This window comes from Paramormyrops kingsleyae, chromosome 20 (assembly GCF_048594095.1).
Source record: "Paramormyrops kingsleyae isolate MSU_618 chromosome 20, PKINGS_0.4, whole genome shotgun sequence".
NCBI lineage: Eukaryota > Metazoa > Chordata > Actinopteri > Osteoglossiformes > Mormyridae > Paramormyrops > Paramormyrops kingsleyae.
Genome location: NC_132816.1, coordinates 5840232 through 5863640, shown reverse-complemented (window position 1 = coordinate 5863640; position 23409 = coordinate 5840232). Strand labels below are relative to the sequence as shown.

Genomic DNA, 23409 nt, shown 5'->3' with positions numbered 1-23409 from the left:
TGAACTTTAGCCCCCTGCGCTATAATGTCTGTAAAGTATGAAGGCATGAAAAAGCCTGATCTTAATCTAGCTTAGTAGACATGTAAGAATTGTATGTGCACAACACACAGTGTTGGTATTAATAATATTATTCTGCACCTATTATTATTTGGAATAGTATAGTACACTTCGGTTTGTAACCTATGGACTTTTTTATTTTAAGACGAGAAAAAAAAGAGAGAAAAAGGTCGTGGTATCTGGTGAATTTATACATGCTGGAAAATGATACAAGTAACTGACATTTGTTATTTAAATCTGTTGCACCTGCTCTTGTTTGGTAAATTAAGATGTGTCAGATAAAATTGGTTGTACAGCAATTCATTTTCAATTTGTACCTCTTTCCAATCACTTCATTTTGAGACTTGATTAAGCAAGAGAAGATCCTGTAACTTAGTGCAGTTTTGTTGAAATTGTAAAGTGTAACAATTTCTTTTATTATTATGAAGCTAAAATTTTGCATTGAAGAAAAGTTCATTTTTGTTTGTATATGCTGCCGATTATAGTTCTTGGAAAGAAAATTGCAATCGGCAAAAATCGGTATCGGCAGGTCACGCTTGCAAAAAAAAATCAGAATCAGTAAAGAAAATTGCAATCGGTGCATCTCAACATATTAGGGGGCCTTTATTGCACAAGGCCTGAGGCCCCTGATTGGGTGAAAGTTGCCAGATTGCAACATACTGTAACATTGCAGCTGGAGTGGGATGTAAACACCCATCCGATTTACATCCAAAATGAATCCGTTTGACATAGACAGGATTGTACATTTTAGCCATCTGTGCTATAAAGCAATAAAGCCCTTCATTTCTTGCTTTCTCCTCATGTCGTCACATTACCATCATCATTCAGAGATCTTATTTGTAACCGTGAATGTCGTTTCGCCTTTTTAACTATTTAACCTAGCAATTAAGAAGTTAAAATAATCCTCCTTGAGGCCAGACACTTTGCTGGTTATAAACCTGCTTCCCAGCCGGCGATCTGGGTTTCTATGCCTTATATATGCTAAGTTTAAGTCTTACGTGTTAAGACTTTCGGTATGTGTTTTTTAATGTATTATTGATATGCTAATTTAGGTTCTGGACTCAGACCCAGTGGACCAGACACAAGAGGTTGAGGAGGATCTGGACCTTCTCTATGACAGCCTGGAGGTGTACAACCAGAGTGACAGTGGGCCTGAGATGGAGGACAATGAAAGTGTCCTCAGCACACCCAAACCCAAACTCAGGTATGGTTCAGACTCTGTGGAGAATCTCTGTTTCCTGATTCCTCTATCTTCTGCAGATATTTGTCTGCCTGTCATTTTGCACTTTGTCTAAATTAATGTGCATAAATTGTGAAATTTTCCATAAACATGCTTTAATCTCTCTCAAACGCTGAAATGCTAATAAAAAAAGTAATTTAGAAATTATGGAAATAACACTAAAAATAGTGAAAATAAGAATTTATGTAGTGAGTAATCTGTAGACTCTTTTGAAGCAGTGACATTTTATCAAAAAACAAGGTGCTCTTCCAGTTCTTATGTAAGAATCTTTCGTCAAATTCTCTTTCATTATTCATTTCTGTGTATCACTTTATGTTGAGTATGAAATATGTTCAAGGTCGCAGATTAGGAGTCGTTGATAGGAGTTTTAGCGTTGTGGCGATCACACTAGCCAGTGAGATGCTGTGCGTTGGCTTCCTGAATGTGAATGGACTTTTACAGCTGGCCGCCTCTGGCATGATTTGCCGGTTGCCTGGCATTTTGACATCTTCTGGACTTTGTGTTTTCCTGCGGCCCCCTTGTGGACGCGCATTACCTGCTGCGGAGCAGAGCTCCTGCTTGCCCGGCTGCCCGCACACTCAGCAGACCCCGTCTGTTCTTTCCAGGCCCTTTTTCGAAGGAATGTCCCACTCGAGCTCGCAGACGGAGATCGGCAGCCTGCACAGCCAGAAGAGCCAGCACAGGGACACCAGCTGTGCCGTGAGTTGACCTCCCTGCCCCACACGTTAAGACAAGCCATTAGCCATTGGCTGAGTAGCGATCAGCTAGTTCCTAGGGCATCAGTGCATTGACACCCTGTTTTCCTGATTACAGTTGGACCTACAGATACTGATGGGGGTCCATGTTTGGCTCTTTAGCCATAATTGACAATTAAGGGGTCAGTGTTGGGTCAGTACCTGGTTAGCGTGTGGTGTTCCGGCCTTGCTGCCATACTGTCTACCCCAGTATGCACAGGTGCGCAGCCAGCAGATCCTCATCCATATGTTATATCAGTTATATAGCCAAGCATCAGCTATGCTGGCAGCAATCCCAGAATGCAATAGGACATAACAAACTGGATGGGATACCAGTCAGTTCTCACAGGCACATGTAAACACATCTTAGTCACATCCATCCATCCATCTGCCTTCACCGCATCTCCAGTACATGATCACAGTACAATTTAGTCATATAAGAAGGGCAGTTGAATTTTACCTTAATAGTTTGCAGATTGTTTTAAAAAACACAAACGGTGTTTTTATGAACTCATGGAGAACTTTCCAGTGTTTTTACTTGAACCCATGCCCCTGGACCTCAGAGTCTACACCGACCCCAACACCTCTCCCCCACCATTAATTTCAATTAAAAAAAATTCCTTATGACCTAAACAATACAACAGAAAATGTATGTAACTGAGCATGCTATAGGAATGCCAAACAAGTCTCAGCAGTGCCCCCTTTAGGATGGAGCAGTAATTGTTAAATATGTGCTCTTCTACAGGGCCGAGACTTCATGTCTGCAGAGCTGAGCAAGGTGCCTGGGTCCAGGTATCAGGACGATACTGCTATTGAAGCTGGGCCTGGAGTAAGTGTTCTGGCTGATGCTAATGGTCCTCATACCCCTCCCACACAGTGCCCTGCTGCCACACCGGCCTGTCGCATCATGATCTTCCCTTATCTACCTTCACTCCCGCATTTGTCAGGCCTTGCTTCTTGAAACTCCGCCAGGTCTGAAATGTAGATCCTCCTCTTTTGCCAAAGGGAACACAGTTTCACAGTGCTTCTCCGGTATTGATCAAATGCTCGGTCACGTGATCCGGCTCTTAAAGGAGCCCCACGCCTGAGTTCCTCGCATCGTCATGGCCACTGTTATTACGAACCTCTCTTTCCAGCACCTACTTATTGTGACAGCGTAGATGTTACCTGTCAATTGGCTTTCAATCTGAGTCTTATTGGCCATTTAAGGGAGCGTAGTATCTATCTGTCTGCCTGTCTGTCGACCAGTCTGTCTGTCTGTCAGTTTATCTGTCTGTCTTTATCTATCTATCTATCTATCTATCTATCTATCTGCAGAGGATATGTAGTTTGCATTGGTGTCTGGTAAATATTACTGAATAATGTTGTTTTTATTTTTGCTTGTAGGAGGTGGAAATCGAGGAGGTGGGGTCAGGGACAGGGACAGGGGACACAGGTGGCAGCCGGGATGTTTCTGATAAGCCACCCCTTTCTGGAGGGGGGAAGCTCTGCAAGACCGAGTCCCAGACACACATGTCACCCAGGTATCATTCACATGGGAGAATATCACTAATGAAAGCTAATTAAACGCCTCTTTTAATCCTCATTTTCTGCCTGAAGTCTTCAGATTTTGCTACTACTGACATGGATCTATTAAAATCCATAAAAAAATATATGAATACAGTAAATGGGTGAAAAACTTGCTTACAACCAGCTGAACGTCCAGCTTAAATATTTTTGGCAGTGGCATGCTTTGTTTGGAACGTTTTTTGGCCCAGTTTTTATTTCTATTACTTTTAATTTAATCTGCCGTGTTTTACTTTGCAAAAAAAAACAGCAGTTATTGCGTTTATTTCTGATAGCTGCTGTTAACAACTATTGTTTTCCTTTCGAGTGAAATCCAAATTATGTCCTTTAGACGTATCATTTTCATGTAACAGGTGGGAACGATTTAGACAAGCAATTTAAATTTAATGCCGCTGTTTGCTGGATTTCGTTTTTTTTTTTTTCCTTCTTTTTTTTTTTTCTTCTTTCCGCCCTGAGCTGCGCTCAGCCCATTCCAGGTCCTCTGCTTTCCTTCTGCACTCGCGAACGAAAAGCCCAACTGACTCAGCAGATGTTGTGGGCTTCCTCTCAGCCCGGAGGGATTTCTGAGCTCTGTGAAAGTCCACCTTCGGGCTGTGCGGCATTAATTGCCTCAATCTCCGTGGCTTCGATTCGCCCTTTTGACAACACCTTCAGTGGGGTTGTGCGTATTACGACGGATCGCGTTGGACTTCTGTCGCGCGCTGAGGTTCTCTGCCCCTCGAACGGCAAACCCCGCAGAGGCCTGCCACAAAGTCCCGAACGCAGCTGTGTTCGTAGCTCGGACTCAGATCCCGCTCGTCTTCATTACTGCGATCCCTGAAAGCGGTTCACCGCGAAGCTGATGATGCGGCTCCTCCCGGCATCGCCGCTGCTCCATCCACACTGGCTCTGCTGCCTGGTTTCTGGAGCTCGCCGAATGAAAAGCACGGCGTGATACCGTCTGGGCCTGGGAGGGTCCCTGCCGCCGCTGGGAGCCCGTGGGGAAATCACGCCCGTCTCTCTCTCCCCAGCAAAGCGGAAAACAAGCTTCAGAGACGCCCCCGCAGTACCTCCATGAAGGACCGGCAGAACTCCAAGGCCCAGAGCGACCGCACGAGCAGCATCGACAGCGAGACGTCTCCCGACTCGCGGCTCACCGCCCAGGTCTTCTCACACGTGCCGTTTACCGTTCTGCCAGTGCCTCCTGCACTAGGATGCCCCCTGCCCGCTTAACCAGGCTCTCAGAACCATGTGTGATTGTCCTGAGTCCTGCAGATGGTTCTGGAAACAGATAGAAAGGTTTTGGTCTTAGCTCTGCTCACATATCCTAACCTCATATAATGGACCTTAGATATTTGTATTTTATTTAGATTAAAGCCACTTTTCATTGATGAGGTTCATCACTCTATTGCAGCCCGAAGACTGCATTTGCTTAGTGTTAACAAATACATTATTTTTGAGACATTTTTCTAATAAAAAACTAAAACAAGTTAAAACAGAGATCCGAATTCGAATTAGGATCAGTTCGTTATTAAGTGGGTAGCTGTAATGTGAATCAGTCAGCGTGTGACTAAACCCCCCCCCCCCCCCCCCCCCCGCTCATCCTCTCGCTTACTCAACCTCCTGGTCCTGCTCCCAGATCCCCAGGAAGTCTGTGTACGACCAGCTGAACCAGATCCTGATTTCGGACGAGCAGCTGCCTGAGAGCATCATCCTGATCAACACCACGGATTGGCAGGGCCAGGTGAGCCCAAGCTTAAGGAGCGGCCTGCAGGACAGGGGGCCGGCAGTAGGTGGCGCTAAGTCCGGCACCTGCTCAGGGGGGCCAGAGCGGAGCCCCAGACTGAGGAGCTACAGGGGCGCCTTGAGTGACAGGGCCAGGTGGAGAGCCGCCCCAGGCAGAATGCATACGTTACTGAAGGGGGCTGTGGTTTCCTCCTTAAGTCTGCGGGCGCAGCGTAAATCTGATCTCCTGTCAGCTTCATCAGTGTCCTTTTAATCCCTGCTCTCAGAGTCTGACATATACAAAAAGTACATGAGTAGAATATGAACAGGCAGCAATTCAGTCACATTTTGGACTGGTTACATATAAAGGCAGTTCTCCACATAGTAATCCTTTCTATGCAAGTCAGATTTTACATATGTCACATTTACCTTCCCATACCATTCAACACAATTTATAGTAAAAATAAGCCAAAATATTTTAGTAATTCCTACTAAAGAAGTGTTTCTGTAATCTCTGTGTGTTACAGATATTTTTTGCGTAACTCCACATTTACTTGAGTCAGTTATACGTTGGTGGAGAGCTCCCCACCATGAGGCGGATTGAGTAACTGTGAGGTAGATAATCACCTTATGTCATGTTCTTGTTTTGCCTGCTTGCCTGGGAAGAGCCATGCTACTCTATGCAGCTAATCGGTAAACATTGTGTGTGGGTTACAAACCCATATCCGGAATGTCACTGGTTCAAATCCCACGGCCGGCAGAGTATTCATATCATAGTTGGGTTATTGAACAAGGCAATTAACGCTAATAAAATACCTGCTTTAGGGGGATACATGGCTGACCGTGTCGAATGCAGATTTTACCATCATTACTGTGTGTCTCAGAGGAGTCCAAGATGGGATATACTACAAGCAGAGAATTCCGATGTACTTATGCTTGTATAAATGACAAATAGAGTACCATTATCATTAGAGTATGCTTCTCTCCATCTACACAAAGGCGATCATAACGAACAGCTCATTGCGTCTGGAGTGGCTCTCCCCTGCCCAGCTTAGTCACACACTGACTCTCTGCCATGTCTGTCTCTCTCGCTGCCGTCGCTCCAGTACCTGGCAGAGATCCTCCACGAGCAGAACCAGCCCATCGTCTCCACCTGCTCGGCAGCCGATGTGCAGGCCGCCTTCAACACCATCGTCACGCGCATTCAGAGATTGTGAGTCCAACTCGCCGCCGTACTGAGATCACAGCCAGGTTCTGCCTTTGGGTCCTAAGATCCCATCTGCCAGCAGGATTGTAGAATTGGGTGCAGTGTGCCACAGTGACATGTGGCCTGGATTACCTATAGCACGGGCCAGGCCTGCTAGGAAGCAGGGTCCTGCTTTTATGGGCTCTGATCCGCTTTTGGAGTAGAGTGGTGTTCTGTCATAGTCTTGGCCTAGTTCAATTTTGCTGTTTTTTCCAACAGGATCTTAATGTGCAGGATGTTTCAGCTGGCAATTGAATTTTGGATGTGATTTAACCTTAGCCAATGATACTTGTTTTTTTTGTGGGTGGCACCTCTGTGGTTGGGGGTTTGCATGATCTCCCTGTATTGTGTGATTTTATTCTACATTCTCTGAATTCCTGCCACAGTCCAAAGACACACCATTAAGCTAATTAGCATTTCTCAGTTGCTCAAAGTGTGTGTGTGTCTGTCTGTATGTGTGTCTGTATGTGTGTGTGTCTGTCAGGGTTGGGGCCATTCCGGAATGCATTCGTCAGTTCCAATTCAAATCAGGAAATGGAAATGGAGTTGGAATTTAAATCTCCCTGAAATTCGAATTCAATTCCAATTCTGTTTCCCATAGTTTTTTTCCAATCCTAACTCCAGTTCCATTTCCTGATTTGGTCTGGAATTGATGAATGCATTCCAAAATGGTGCCAACCCTGGTGTGTCTGTATGCGTGCGTGTGTGTGTGTGTGTGTGTGTGTGTGTGTGTGTGTGTGTGTGTGTGTGTGTGTGTGTGTGTTTGCGCGACGGACTGGCGTCCTGTGTCTGATGTACCCTTGTTTCCTTAGACAGGCTCCAATGCTTCCCCATGAATCTTTACTGGTCGCACAGCTATAAGGTGAATTAATGGAATTTTTTTTTGTTTTTGGATAGGAAAAACTGCCTTAATAGCCTGAAGCAGTTAACAGAACAATTGGTTTCTTCTAGTAAATAATTACTTTGTTCTCTTTCGTCCACACTATGGTACAAGTGTATTGGCTCTGTAGTTTATAACTGTTGATGTTAGTGACACATAACGTTACTAACTCTATTAAATGAAAGCAAAACATATAATATCCAGCACTGCCACAAGTTCAGAATCTTTGCCACTGGTGCGTGTATTTCAAATAAAATTTTAGGATTAACAACATTTTTAAGCGCTCTACAGAAGTGTAGCTTGCAGATGTTGGTTCTTGCTGGAGCTGTTGTTTTCGTAATGAGTCACTCTGTCACTTTTGAACATCGCAGTTCTCGGCACAGAGAGACGACTTCCATTGACAGGCTTGTTTTTATTTTCAAGTGCTCCTCTGCTGTTTTAGCAGAACTGGCCTGAATGCTGTTATCTCACAGCAGGCCCCTGAGAGGTACATAATCAGAATATCTGAACCGTACTGAAAAGTTCACACTTAGCGTGTAAATTTGAATTTGAAATTCACCCTTCATTTGTGCCGCTGGGCCTAAATTCAGGCCATGACTAGAGCAACTCCCCATCACATTTCGCTGTCACTTCTTCTCATCAGCTGCAACTGCAATGCCCAGACACCCCCTACCATCAAGGTGGCCATGGCAGGGGACCAAAGCTACCTCAGCACCATCCTAAGGTTCTTCGTGGAGCAGCTGGCCAACAAGACGCCCGATTGGCTGAGCTACATCCGCTTCCTGGTCATCCCCATCGGTAGGTTTGGTGATAGCCTAGACAGTAACCCCACCTACCCCTGCCAGCCATGCTTCAGATCTTTCTTCTGAACCTCATGAGGACGTGTAAAAAAAAAAAAATGCATTCACAGTCAAAAGTTTGGACACACCTAACCGCAGAAAGGTTTATTTTAACTATTCTTTACATTTTCGAATAATTGTAAAGATATCAGAACTATAAAATGACATATATGGAATAATACACTGACCAAAAAAATTATGATTTGTTGGGGGGGCAGCTCAGTGGGTTGGGACTCAGAAGGTTGCTGGCTCAAATCCCTGGGTCTGCAAAGTGATCCCACCATTGAGCACTAGAGCCCGGCCCTTAACCCCAATTGCTCCAGGGGCTGGCTGGCCCTACTGTCTCCTCTACGCCAGTTTCATGAGGTGGCCTCCTGGGATGCTTTTCCTGCTGTCCTGAAGGAGGTCCCGCATATGCTGAGTACTCATTGGCTGCATTTCCTTCACTCTCTGATCAGAATCCAAAACCATTTCTACTGTGTTTAGGTCAAGAGGCCAGGTCATGTGATGTGACACTCTATCACTCTCCTTTGTAGCTGGCTTGGCATGTCCAGACTTTTGACTGTTACTGTATATATATATTCATTATGATGAGGCTTTTAGCCAAAGTGACACATAGGTCAAAGCACAAAGACAAGAAACAGAGATCATTGAAAGTGTTGAGTTGTTTACAGGTGTCCTAAGTTCTAATCACATATAAAGTCAGTGTTTAAAGAGGCAGAACCCAGGGCAGAAGCTTTCACTGCCTGTGGACTACAGTCCTGTTAGAGTCAGAAAAAGGTGCCATTTTCCTAACATCGTGTTGATCTCCACAGGCTCTCATCCGCTGGCAAAGTACATGGCGTCCTTTGACGGCAAGTTCAACAGTATCTTCATGGACACGGCCTGGAGGGAGCTGTTTGGCCGCACAGAGCCACCGCTCTCGGGTACGGCCCGGCTCTGGGCCGCCACGTGACACGCCGGCACAGCCGTGACTCACCACAGTGCTCACGCCAGCAGAGTGATTGAATTAATGTGCCGTCAGAGGCTCTGTGCAAACGGTGCCGGGCCCATCTGCGATCCCTCCTAATGACCAATCAGAGGTCTAGGGGCGCCCTGCTGATAATCTCCATTGTACTAACTAGGAAAATCATTATTTTTATGTCATTTATTTTTGAACATTTAAGCCTCATTTTTATGTCCCTTGAACATATTGTGATCTATGTAATAATCTTGTATTACAATATGGCCTCGGCAAATAAATAATGTAAATAATGTCATAGTGACTAAAGGATGTATTGTAGAGTTCCCCTGAAGGGCCAGAATCCGACTCATTTTCGCTGCTCAAACACATATTAATCATCTGATTTCTAGGTAGGTATGTTTGACCAGGGGAATTGGTAAACACTGTTGGATTCTGGCCTTTCAGGACCGGAACTGGGGAACCCTGATTTACTGTCGTTGGCACTGGAAAATTTCGATCTCAAAAAAATCCTTTCACAAGGCCTGCAGGCAGGCCTGGCTCAATCTTTTCCGGGACCCTAAGCAAAATTTGATTAACCTAGTTGTCATTTGTCATCTTCCTTATCATTCTGACAGGCTGATCAGATGGGGGGCCCCCTGGTGGCCGCTGGGCACTAAGCCGATTAGTTTGCTCATGCCTCGGCCTGGCACTACCTGCAGACGATAATAAAAAAATTCATTAGACTTTAGATTAGGACAGAGCTTGGTCCGTGCCCCCCGCCACCCCCCCCTGAGTCACTGGATCTTCCTTCCTATCTACACAGACAACATTGACGTAGCTGGTCGCGTGACACAGTACCTGACTGGAGCCAACCTGTCCCATCAGTTCCCCATCTCAGAAGCCATGCTTACCTACAAGCAGAAGAGGTAAAGTAGGCCATCCTTGTGTCTTCATGTGTGCATCTAGGCGGGGATGTGGCAGGACACCTCGTTTGGGCAACAGGGCAACTAACCACCTCACCCCCACCACATCCATCCCCTGGAGCTCGCATACACATCCCGGACGGGATTCCTGCACCCGTTGTCCGTATTGTTCCTTTAGCATTGTAACTGTGTCCCAGTCTTGCTGTGCACGATGTCATTAGTGACTGTCACTCTTGTTATCGTTGATCTATGGGTCATTCTAGGTCAAAGCGTTCTGTTAATGGAGAATCAGGGCATGTTTATCATTCAGCTGCAGTAATTTCTCTCAGCCTCGTAAAGAATTTCCCAGTTCATCGTTAAATATGACGTATGTCCTTTTTGTATTTCTGTCTGGTGAGTTTTCCAGTCTATTTTTTATTTGAGGGTTTGGTTCGTTTTTACTTTACTGAACTGCAGGAGTCCGGTGAGTGTGAAATGTAACATTTTGCTTTTCTTTGATTTTTTTTTCCCTTTTCTTTTTTGCATTCAAGGAAGAGAAGTTTGTATTTTGATTTTTACATAAGGTATCCCTTTTTATAATTTTACTCCTCCTTCTTACTCCTTGCCGGTTTGTCAAGCTTCGTGTCTGATCTCCCGTCCACGTAACCTCACTCTCTCGCCCATGTCGGTCCTGGCCTCCGTTCCTGAGACCCTGTCGTGATTTGATCTTAACCATGCTCGTTTGTCTTTTGTTCTGTGTGGAAATACCTATCCAAAGCCTAACAATGACCCCTTATGCCTGTTTTGTTTTTAACCTTATATATTGTGATCAATGCCATGAATGATCCAGCATGCTCAACAGCCTTAAACAATGACGATGCATCCCCATGATCTGATGTGCTTTCCATACCTTTTGCCCTTTTTATTTTGATCTCAAAGCTTCAAAGAGAACCTGACACTGGGGGGTGAACATGGGTGATTACTTGACCACTAATGGGAAAAGCCTGAAAATGATTTAGTACTTTTCATGGGGACACAAAAGTAGCTTCCTGACGGAGTTGTTATAAGTACAAAAGGCCAAGTAATCATAAGACACCAAGGCATGAGACACTGGCACGCGTCATGGTCTGTGTCTGCGCAGGTTAGCTACAGTCAGCTTCCCTGAGGCTGTAACTGGGAAATTGCAATATCTGCGTAAATGAGATTGGCCATGATCCACCTATAAGAGCCCCCGAAAGGCCCAGTGTGGAGGGGCTGGCATTGCTAACTCACGTTAGTGTGCAAATCCACACCATTGGTTCATGAAGGAAACTGCCAGCCAATCCCCTGGCTGACAGTGCATGATTTATAGTTGGGTAGGCTGGCCTTTGTGGGCAGAAGGGGAACTTCTGGGCAGTGTTTACCACTACTCACACTACTCATCCGCATGTGGCCCTAGAGGCCCCCTATTGGTCACAAATAGTCACTACACTAAATATTAAATAAATGTATTCTTTAATTAGGAGACGCTGAACCAGCATGTTCTGCTAACCAGCTAGCTAGCTGTGAACTACATTTTTATTTAGTTTACAAACCTCCCCAGCTCCTGGGGGCCCGGGGCTGCCTGACACTCTCTTGCGTAAACAGAAAGGTAGCGATTCGCTGCACTGTGTGAGGACTTTGCATTTTTAATGAGCAAAACCTGAGAGGTGACCTTTGTCACATAATCCCCCTATCTGGACCACATAGTACCATTGTTCCTCTACCCAACAGATACACTCAGGTCCAAAAATTGAAGAGCCTCGCTGGGAGGGCTGGAGTATCACTCCTCAACACCCCCCCCCCCCCCCCACATTAGACAGACAGGGCTCCGTGTCCCACTGTCAACATGTTAGGGAAGAGGTTCCCCTCCCACCATACAGGACCAGTGAGTCTCTCCGGCCTGGTGATGTGGTGATAGGGAAGGTCAGGAAAGTTTACTGGTCAGGATGGCCAATCATACTGGAGCCTGCTCCATCTACAGTCTTCACCTCCATGAACATTACATGTCTTACATCCTCTGCTGTGGTTGTAAGAGCTGTGTGGACATCCATGTCACTACACCTCCTGGCCCCACCCCGTCCAGGAAAATGAGCCCATTCCAGACGCCCACCATGTGCTGTCGTTACAGATGGACATGCATACATCTCCAGAACATTGCACCTCCCAGGTCAAATGAACATCTATGTAACCCTGCACTCTACCTCCAGCCTGCAGGGTTTCCATATGTAAAACCTCCCCACCCACCCCCTGTCGCCCCCACCCCGCAAAAAAAAGACAGTTGGCCCTTTCTGCCACCATTGAACTGACATTTTCTTCTTCACCCCCAGCCCGGATGAGGACTCCTGTCAGAAGTTCGTGCCATTTGTTGGAGTAAGGCCATTTTCTGTGCTTGTTCTTCTGATGGTGGGGGGGAGGGGGGGCAACAAGACCTGTAAATGCTTCTTCACAGCGAGCTCAGCCGTTCCAGGCCCTGTAGCCGCTAAATGAGGCCGCTTTTAGATACGTTAGGGCAGTGTCTCCCAACCCAGTCCTCAGGATCCCGCAGATACTGTAAGTAGGAGCAAAAATGTGGACTGTCCGTCAGGGAGCTTGGAGGGAGCAAAAATGTGGGTCGTCTGTTGGCCCCTGTGGGTTGGGTTGGGAAACACTGCGTTGAGAGTCAACGTTAGAGCAGTGACTGGGGGGTTAATCTGAATCAAAGAGGCAAAGGCTTCCCAGAATGCAACCCTGTCATTTTGTCCTTTTGCAGGTGGTGAAAGTGGGCATTGTGGAACACAGCCTCTCCACCTCAGGTAAAATCTCCATCATTTGCGTTCCTCAAACTGATAACCAGAGAACACAAAGCCAGTTGACGCCGGCATCCACATGCGCTGGATTTAAAATGTTCATTCATTTCTTCATTGTTAAATAACTCTCTCACTATGAGCGATTACATGTCCAGAGTTCAGATCTTATATATAACAGCAAGATATAACAATATCTTCAAGTGAAGGTTTAGAAGGATGGTTTTCTGTTGCATGTAACACTTGAAGCTTTGCGGGTTTCGTGTGAGAGTTTGGCTTTGGAGCAGAGGTCAGCAGACAGATTCTGTGGCAGGTCCAAAGCAGCAGATGTCACTTGGGCTTGTACAACAAGGTGAAAAATATATCTGTCCTTCAACCCTGACTTGCCCTGGATTGATATGAACGTCAGCAGGGCAGAGTCAGCTCTTTCGCTGACCCCTCTCAATCTGTGTGTCTCTTTTTGGGTCGTTGATAAAGGACATCGTCAGCGACCCCATGAGTAATTATTGCAGCCCAGCGAGCTGGGAGACGTTCGGACTTAATCCGAATTCTAGTTGACCTTTTTGAAAAAGCACCCAGTCTTTGTATTGGATGCCTTACTAGGCAGCTGAAGCCCATTCTGACTTTGGTCTGTGTTTTGACTTGCCAGAGACTGCCATATGTCAAACCATTAGCCTTTCATTTAAAGAATCCCATAGAGGGTTCAGCAATGACCAGCCACACAGAGCTACACATCTAAATGTTAATGTAGATCTTCTCTCCCTCTCGGTATTTTATGATCTACCACCACAAGATGTGTACAGTCAGTACCAGACCTCCATTGATAAAATTAGATTAAAAAAAACAATCACTGCACAGCACAGCGGATTTCAGAATAGAATCTGTATTGCATCCATTCACATTTATAAAGTGCTGATCTGTACAGTAGGTTGATGTTGTGGTTTTTGCATCACTAAGCAATGAAGTAATTAAAAAACACATGAAAAATACATGATTGGGTGATTGTGGTGCAGTAGGCAGTGCATAGTCACTTCATGCTGCTTCGTACTCAGTGTTACTGTACAGTGTCCAGCCTGAGTAGTTCACATGCTGCCTCCCCCTTTCCAGTGGATTCCGATGACGCCATGGTTGGGAGTATGAACATGCTGGCCTCTCCGCCACCCCAAACAGGGGGGCAGTACGGAAAGGAGATGGCATGCACCCCCCCTTCATCGCCCTCCGTCTCTGCTGCACTCTCCGGAGCTGGGTATGACCTGCCCCCCCCCTCGCTTCCACATACACAGCGATATATGAGGCCGACAAAATGTGCAGCATAATCAGATACGGTCGTGTTACACAGCAGTCCCAGTAACAGCAACTCAAAGAAAAATCACACTTCTACATATCACTCATAAGCAGAAGTTTACAGAGATTAAGTCCCTTATTCAAGATTTTCCGCCACACCAGGTACTGCACCAGGTACTTCAAGAAGGTACCAAAAGTATGGTACTTAGAGGTGTTGATTGTCCACTGGCGTAAGAACTGGTACTGTACTGACACACGCGCACACACACACACACACGCACGCACACATCACAACGCAAACCGGGGTATTTTGTACTGAATTCGAAAAATGGCTGTAGTATACTATAGGGCTGCTCAATGTCTGGTATTAACACCAGCATCGCATGTTATGCACATGCAGTTCTTACTTCACTAGTCAGCTAGATTAAGTTTAGGCTTTTTCTTACCTTCATTCTGGATAGAGATTATAGCGCAGGGAGCTTAAGTCTCGCTAAAACATTTTTCCTCTGGCATAAGGGAAAAACTTACCTAGCTTTGCCATTTTAATGATTAATCCTTTTCAAGATTATCTAGGAAATGTTTAAAAATCAGTTTAAAGTCTACCTCTGCTGCTTTTGCATGAGCGCTGCATGTGTTCTCCCAGACAATCATTTTCATCCATGCTGTTTAAATCACTCCTAGACAGGTTCATGAGAAATTTATTTTTAACTCCTCAATATACCTCAATATTTATTACAACAAAATCACATTGCAAAAATTTCCAGCAGCATACTGTCGTAGTATATTATGTAAAATACTTTTTCTTGTTATGCCGTCCTGATCTCTGGTTCTTCCGACCAGATCGCAGCTAAAGCTTGTGTCACTTCATTCGTCCACGCATCCATTATTATTAGTGTTATGATTGTTTTATGTTTGTGATGTAATGGGTCAACCAGAAAAAGCCCAGTACTAAGGAGCTGAAAGGAGCCATATCGCCCCCTATTGGAGCGGAGTCAAACATACTTCGGTCAATAAATCGATTCCCCTCCCATGCATGTATACTGGGACAAGGACAGTAGTCTGACTAAATGGTGTAGTCGAGTTATAGCCGTAGCTCAACTTAGCTGTGCCTGTAAACGTACTGTGTGTTTCCATGGGTTTCTCCTGACACTCCGATTCAACCCCCCCCCCCCCCCCAAACAAAAGTAAGCAGGTCGTCAGGTGATTAAAACTCAGCGCAGTCCGAGTGACTAACTTGCTCTCAGCATCTACATTAGCGTGCATCCCCAGCATGTGTGAACAAAGGTGTTTATTGGAATTTGGTGATCAGTGATCAGCGCACACTGCACAACAACGAAATGTGTCCTCTGCATTTAACCCATATGTGACATTGTGACATAGCAGGGGGCAGCTAATTCAGCGCCCAGGGAGCGGTGCTTGGGGGAGGGACCTTGCTCAGGGTACCTGAGGTCTGAGATGTCTAATCTACAATGTTCTGCACTCACGCACTGTGTGTTTAGGGATAGATTCTGACCCATCACTGCATAATCGGATAAAGTACCGAGTGAAAGTAGATGGATGGATGACCAATCAATTATCTTTTTGGACATTGACAGACAGGAGGTGCCACACTGCTTATACAAGAAAATTGTTGAAAGACTCCCCTGCATGTCAGTATGAGAATGTAATTAAAAAAATGGCCAACAGTCTTGTTTTTCCTGGTTAAGGTTAGGGTTGGGTTGGGGTTAAGGTTGTCGTAGTTGGGATTAGGGTTATGCACATAGAAATCAATGGAAAGTCCCCATAAAGGGTTTTATGTGTGTGTGTGTGGATGTGGGTTATGTTTATATTACGCTGTGGGGCCCAAATGTCCCCACAATGTGATAAACAAAACCCTTTTTTTTTTACCTTGTGGGGACCATTTTTCCAGTCCCCACAAGGGGAAAAGCGATTTAATTAAAATCTGTGACTACAATCAAAAAACTAAAAATGCAAAAAGTCTTGTCTTTTGCTTGGTTACTTATGGTTAAGGTTAGGGCTGGGTGGGGGTTAAGGTCGTCATTGCTGGGGTAAGGGTTTTTCCCTTAGGAATGAATGGACAGTGCGCATAAGAAAGAGATGAATACGAATGTGTGTGCGTGTGTGGTTGGCAGGTCTCCGGGCTCAGGCGGCGAGGTCATGGGCTTGCAGGTGGACTACTGGACCTGGCAGGGTCAGGAGAAGAAGCGCGAGGGAGAGAAGAGGGACGTGGGCGTCAAGAACACCCTGAAGAGCAACTTCCGCTCTCTGCAGGTCAGCCGCATCCCCAGCGGGGGGGAGCTCACGCCCCCACCCTGCATGTCCATGACAGTGGTCATGAAGGAGAAAAACAAGAAAGGTGAGTTTCCTCTCTTGCAAGTAAAACTCCTGCCAACTGACTCTGGAAATATATCCGCATGCGATCTGTGCACTTTCACAATTGCCTGGGTATCAGATGTTCTGCTGTTCGTCACCTGGGACCAGGGGGTGTGCTGAGAATGAAATATCAATGTAAATACAACAGTAGGCTTCATCAGCTCATTCAAGCATTGACATTCCTATTCACCTCGCTGATAATAAACATAGGGAATGGATTCAAATAGGGTGAGCAGATAATCCATGTCAGGGAGGTGTTTCAGCTAGGACAGGATTTGTAAACTGACATTTCAATTAAATGGACCTGGATTTCACTTAAGCACCGAGTTCTTGCTGTGTGCTGATTGGTCAGTCTCCTATAATCATGCATGTGTCATTGATATTAACAGCTGGATGAGTCCATCGAAGAAACAAGCCAGTGAAAGCACATTAAATACTGAACTATTTAGCCAGACAGACGAGCCGTTATGAAGTAGCTCAATGTGTCCCTATGGATTATCTGGTCACCCCAATTATAGAAGAACAGAGAAGCAGACTAACAAGCTAACATTGATGCATACTCTAACGAACTTGAGGTCTCCAGTTATATTAATTATTAGTAACAGGGATTCGTCACTTTTAAGCTGCTTCTTACTGTCATGTCATGTCGGTGCTTTCTTATTCTACGTTAAATAGTGATATTCCTCAGTAAGAAACCCAAGGAAAAAGAGCTAGACTCCAAAAGCCAGGTGATCGACGGGATCAGCAGATTGATCTGCACCGCCAAACATCAGCACACCATGCTGAGAGGTGAGCGCCCAGCTGTGGACTGCAGACTAAACTCTGACACGCCCCGTCATACAGATGGGTAGAACAGAATGAGTTAAAGCTTTGTTTTAAAATGTAGCCGCTTATGGTGATTGATGAGCAAAGCAATTCCATAAGCACGGAATTTATTGCTTTTAAAGGTGCCATGGAGTGTATTTTTTTCATTATTTTAAATTGTTCACTGGCGTCTAAATAGGTGCGTGAACTTAGTTTGGTTGAAAAATGTCCAGAAGCGGTTTTACAACCTTATTATTTGGCCCTAGAATAAAACAGGCTGTTTTTTCCTTTTTTGGTGTGCTCATTAATATGTTGATGAGCTCTGCCATGATTGGCTGGTTTATAGTGAGGCACTGCATTTTCACACACAGAACCCATAACTGTACAGTTAACCACTTAACGTTTCGGTTAACGACACTGCATTTTCAACAGTGGTCCAATAAGATTATAATGGAGCTAAAAAATTCCTGTCGCCCTGTGATGTCATAGCGCAACGCTTTACTCACGTGTTTGTGGTGATGCTGGTGTAAATAAATCTACTGCACTGCCATTCATGTAAAAGTATAACACGCACAGTTATGTACAGTGCATAGTACTTGATAATAAACAACTGTGTTACTGGTTTATGTATTTACTATGCTGTACTTCTACCATTATTGTCCTCTTTCTGTAACTGTAATACTCCCATTTCAGCTTAGGCACAATATTAGCATCATCATAACTTTGTTTTTAGCATCATAACACTGTAATTATTTTGCACCTCAGTCAACAAATGATTGTGCAATGCTAGCTTCGTCATGCAATTTTAATCAAGAACTCCAAACAGTAAGCTGAGCAGCGCGTAAATGTGTTGGTAATGAATTGGGACTTCTGCTTTCAGTGTTTTTGACTTCAGTGTCGATTACATGCTTGTTCAGCTACAGGCAGCACAAAAGCCTCTTGTCAGTGTCACAGACTTCGTAATGTTTGCTACCCCCCTGCTAACCTGAACAGGACTTACCTTCTTAGCCTACTGGTAAATAATAACCTCACATCAATGGCTGTTGGTATTTTTTTCCTCGCCAGGTGCCCTTGTGGACACTATGCGCTCACGCCCCTCGAGAGAGAAAATGTGTATTGCAGGTTGTTCAGGTCCATTGGGCTTGGAAGTGGGCGGGTGTATCTTAAGATTGTGGGTGTGGTTAAGACTGTTACGTAACAGTCTAGGATTTTTGAATCGGCTTGTCTTACTGCCTTTTACATATGCGGGATTTACATCTGAAAGAGGGAAGAACAGTGTTTGAGATTCACAGTATGTCTGTCCCATGTACCAAACTCCCCTTATTCAGTTATGCCACGGTAAAGTCAGATTATCATTCTATGGCACCTTTAATTTTTTAACCTTTCAGACATTTTCAACACTCAATTTCAGAACAAATAGACCTTGTGTGATGGTGGTTTGTGTAACCAGTTGTCTCCTAGTGATCTTATTATGTATTACAGTCAAGTGTAATTTTGTCACTCTGCATTTTTCTTTTAGCAAAATACACCTCACAACACCTTTTCAGTGTTCACTTTGAACGGCTGAAACGGTGGTTTGTGTAACAACCAGTCCCTTCCTAATGGTTCAGTCAGCTGTAACTTTGTCACAGGACATTTTTTTTCCAGTGATTTGGACTTTCCAGGGTTGTGTCACTGCTTGATATGAGTTAAATCTTACTAACTGTAGCTCGTCTACTGAACGATCTCCACCTGGTGGTATATGGAGGTATAACAATGAGCAGCAATTTTGTGACTCAACATTATCTCTTTCAGTAATATATACAGTAGTTTCTCATCTATATATGAAATCAAAAAATATATATTATCCTGATTATCCTCATCTTTCCAGAACATTCTGAGCTTTGTGTCCTCTGCCCACAGTATCCATTGATGGTGTGGAGTGGAATGATGTGAAGTTCTTCCAGCTGGCTGCCCAGTGGCCCACCCACGTCAAGCACTTCCCAGTGGGGATCTTCGGCTACAGCAAGCCTGTGTGATGTTGGTAGCAGCCAATAGACTTTTTCGGGAAAAGAAATTGACCAAGCAAAAACCGTAATCGATTTCCTGTGGAAACTTTACAATCTCAAACCAGTGTTCTTATTTTTTTTCAGCTGTTGATGTTATTGTTGTTTTTTTTTTACACCAGCAGAAGGAACAATGAATCTTTTTTTAAGCGTTATGTTGCCACTGAAATCAATTTTGTGGTTAGAAGAGAGACGTCATTCTTCAATGACAGCAGCTGTGTTTGCTGTGTTTGTATCGTATTGTTATCTTGTTATTATTTCTGTGAAATCCAATGTGGGTAACTGTTCCATGTACAATGTTTCTTTGATGGGTTTCAGGCTGTGTTGTGCAGATGCTGGTTTTCTTTAGATGCACAATGAGAATGCTGCTGTGATACCCTCAGTGCACCACTTCCAGCAGATATGCTGTTTAATTTTCTGTGTGTGTGTGTGTGTGTGTGTGTGTGGGTGTGGGTGGGTGGATGAGTGAGTGACCTGCTCGCGTTCTTCACGTATTCTGAGCAAACTGGCCTTTTACTTTTAAAGAACACTGTGTAAACAAGCAAAAAAAAAAAAACGAACTATACCTTACAGACAGAAGGCAGTATAGAAAATGTTGGCACTGACGTTGAAGGACGGCCTCAGAAGCGTGCCTCGGAGGATCTCAGCGGTGTGAGGAGTCACGGGTGCGCGAACCGACGGAAGCCGCTCTCAGCGGGAGACGCTGCGTCATCGCCGGCTGCCTCATCGCCGAGGCACGTTTCTCGCTCTTTTGTAATTCTCTCTAGCAGCTGAGTACCAAGTGCGTCTGACTGTTTAGATGTGCATTTACCTGGGTCCTGTGTGTAGGCGTGTGCATCGCGTGTGGCTGTCAAAATCTCTCTTCTTTTGCTTATTGGGCATGGAATGCTTGTCTCCCCCTGCTGGTAGTTTTTCACATTTCATCTGACTTTTCTGAATCCTTTTGCTGATGGCTTTGTTAAAAAAAGGTTACGTTGCAGTACGTTAAGGTTACATTCAGATTAAGTATGTTCTGTCTTCTCTTCTTGCAATGTTTTTGTTACCAGGTCACTCCTAATGAAATCACAAGGCAAACATCAAATGGTATATTTACTTGATTACCCCTATGTGGTTACACCCATCCATTATTGTTTGTACCTGAATTGTTTGTATTATGTATGAGGAAATAGTCATGAAGATGGTTTGGGGGGAGGGTTGCATGTCACTGCCCACAAGTGTGAGGTCATGTGCTTTCTTGATGAGATTTTTTACCGAATCAATTTTTTAAAGGACTCTGAAATGGAGGGGGTCAGGGGTTTGCTGTGTTTTTGCATCTGCAAACATGCAGCATCTCTGCAGTTTGGCTCATAGCTTGAGTTTGCCATAGGTGCTGATTGGTGGTGGGGGGGGGGGCGGGTGGTTGGGGGCAGGGAGTGAGGCCTCATTGAAGTGGCTGGCTCTCAGTATGACGCCCTCGTGACTCCCAGCGGACACTGAATGTCTTCATAAGTGACACATTTCACAACATATGCTCTGTGTGTCAAGCCAAGTTTTTTTTTTTTTTTAAACATTTTTCTACCGCTGGGATTTTACAGACAAACCCTTTACAAACTGGCAGACTGATGTCTAGTAGACTGTATTATGTCACATAAACTCCACTAGATTGATAATTACCTGCCTGTACAAAGGGATAAAATGTTCATTTTAAGTGCGTTGATGCTATTTTACAGGATATTCATTAAGCAGAAGTTTTAATACTAATGTTTTGATACGTTTTGCATCACACCTGATGTTGCCATTGAACTTACACAAAGACTATGAATTTTGAGTTTGTTTATAAATCCACCTTCCGACATGAATGGATTAGAAGAGCTTCACATTTGAAATAAAAAAAAAGGCTTTTTTTTAATTGAAGGTTGCTGTGTAAAAGGATTTTGATTGCTGTTGATTGACAGGTAGTTTCAACATACGAACAAGGCGATGATTTCCGTGTGTTTGCGTTTGCATTTTTGTTCGTTCTGATGTGCTGCTCGCTGTTGCTGGTGGAAAATTCAAAACCTTCCTTTAATTTTAAAAGTGCCCCGCTTTGGAAATCCCCAGTTTTTATTTGAATTTTGAACCACAACTATGTCTTTTTTGCTGTGTTGTTTTCCACACACAGTATCTCTTCTAGGCCTTTATAGATGTCTTGTGCATCATCGGTTATTTAATGCAGAAAGCACAAAAAATATTACTTAATACCCTGTAGAAAACCACTAACTCTGAAAAGTATATTAACACACACTTTAATTCATTGATAAAGTTTAAGCCATATTGAATAATTAAAACTGAAAGATCAGCTCCATTAGTGACCTCCTATTTTAATTCATTTTAATGAATGTTCTAATGGCCAAAGGGAGACATATTAGGAATTAAATATTCTTTCAATAGAAATAGTAACATATGGATTCTGAAGTTAATTTTAGCCTTGATACTGTTACATTTTACTGATGTTAAAATATTTTATTTTTCTGAGGTATGCACTTTCTAAGCACTACAGCACAATTTTAAACCCCCTGGTAAACTTCATTAATAAAATAAATTAAAGTAGTGATATACATGAGCATATATCACATGAACTGTGAATCAAACAAATCATTTTGCATAAAGCTGGTAAAAAGGAAAACACCCACTGGCTCTAACAGCCATTTCTGTTAAACTTTCACTTTACGAAGCACTATAAAATTGTTTTTAAGCAGTAAATCTTTCTATGAGGGATACTCTCTTCTTGTTATGTGTGAAAGGTCTGTTGTGGCTAATATGACGACAGGTTATTTAGGTGTTACTTTTTATCCATAAGTGGTGCATCTTCACATGATATGTTAATAAAAGGACTATATGTGTTCCTATACATTTTACACCTTTTAAAATGTCCTGTGTGACTTCTGGTTGGCTTCTGAACTGTTTGGGTGTCCTCCTAATCTCAGACTGTCTAAGACACTTGTCACTGGCCAATGAAAAGAAAGCTTTTTCTAAGCACTAATTTTGGAAAGAATCTAAGGAGACAACACAAAATTTTGTTCAAGCTGGCCTGTCGTCATACTTGTATTTAACATTTTTGGCTATGTCTGCTACTAATACTCTAGATAGCAGGCACCTTTGCACAAACTTTGTTTTAAATTATATGACAGTATTTTTTAATTTACCACTAACGGTAACATGGTTCAATATTTGCATGTTTTACAATGGTTGTAAATATATACTGTAATTTTATATTTTGTTTTGTTTTTTTTTCATGCTCTCATGAGCAGCGGTGTTTATTAAAACATTTTTAATCTTCCTTCTGTGTTCTTCCCTTTTGTTATTCTCTGGCTACCCTCTCAGTACACATGCACATACCATTAGAATTAAATAACGTGTAAGATAAACGTCCCGGAAGACTAGACAATATGGCCTGTAGCACCACCTTGTGGAGCGTTTTAAATGCGCCGTGGGAATATCACGATGAACAAATACACTGTGCATGGGATGCCTGTCCAGTGCAAAGCACATATCCACAACACTCACAAACAGAGTTATACTCTACGGTTAATTAAGACACCATTTACTTCAGTTACACCTGAATGGTTCATTGATTGGCACACAACAATTAATTGCCGTCTTTGACTAAAAATTGAAAATGAGGAGCATAGGCGGTTGTAACCCCCACAAATCCTATAATGAGGAATGAACACAAACCTTCAATAGGCCGAATAAAAAGAGCAGCCAGCTTGCCCAGCATCGTCTCGGAAGGAGGCTTAAGCGCTTCGCAGGCAGATCAGGGGAAAAGGAAGGGAAACGCAATTTAGCAGGTGGGATATAGAGAAGGCTTATCGAGTTTATATTAATATTAAACCAGGACCCTTTACTGTCGTTATATGATTTTAAATTACTAATCTGGTAGCAAGTAGGCCTAGTTAAAATCATGAATAAAGTTAGGAACTAAATAATAAGGCCTACTGTAAGCCTATTTATAAGTGTATGAATGTTT

The 23409-nt window shown here is 43.8% G+C and overlaps 1 protein-coding gene across 2 annotated transcripts in view; it reads left to right on the top strand.

Moving 5' to 3' along the window:
* The window catches only part of LOC111850788 (phosphofurin acidic cluster sorting protein 2), a 77175-nt gene extending 54456 nt beyond the window's left edge, over nucleotides 1-22719 (top strand). The window contains exons 9-25 of one of the 2 annotated variants that reach the window (XM_023825047.2): nucleotides 1110-1261; nucleotides 1903-1996; nucleotides 2777-2860; nucleotides 3418-3554; nucleotides 4608-4740; nucleotides 5216-5320; nucleotides 6408-6514; nucleotides 8071-8225; nucleotides 9082-9192; nucleotides 10033-10135; nucleotides 10663-10695; nucleotides 12460-12502; nucleotides 12882-12924; nucleotides 14023-14161; nucleotides 16332-16555; nucleotides 17248-17361; nucleotides 19279-22719. In XM_023825047.2, the coding sequence (XP_023680815.2) occupies nucleotides 1110-1261; nucleotides 1903-1996; nucleotides 2777-2860; nucleotides 3418-3554; nucleotides 4608-4740; nucleotides 5216-5320; nucleotides 6408-6514; nucleotides 8071-8225; nucleotides 9082-9192; nucleotides 10033-10135; nucleotides 10663-10695; nucleotides 12460-12502; nucleotides 12882-12924; nucleotides 14023-14161; nucleotides 16332-16555; nucleotides 17248-17361; nucleotides 19279-19394 (1893 nt within the window). In that variant the 3' untranslated portion in view covers nucleotides 19395-22719. The remainder of the gene's footprint in view (nucleotides 1-1109; nucleotides 1262-1902; nucleotides 1997-2776; nucleotides 2861-3417; nucleotides 3555-4607; nucleotides 4741-5215; nucleotides 5321-6407; nucleotides 6515-8070; nucleotides 8226-9081; nucleotides 9193-10032; nucleotides 10136-10662; nucleotides 10696-12459; nucleotides 12503-12881; nucleotides 12925-14022; nucleotides 14162-16331; nucleotides 16556-17247; nucleotides 17362-19278) is intronic. The other variant, XM_023825048.2, reaches the window with a different exon arrangement.
* Nucleotides 22720-23409: the final 690 nt, after the last annotated feature.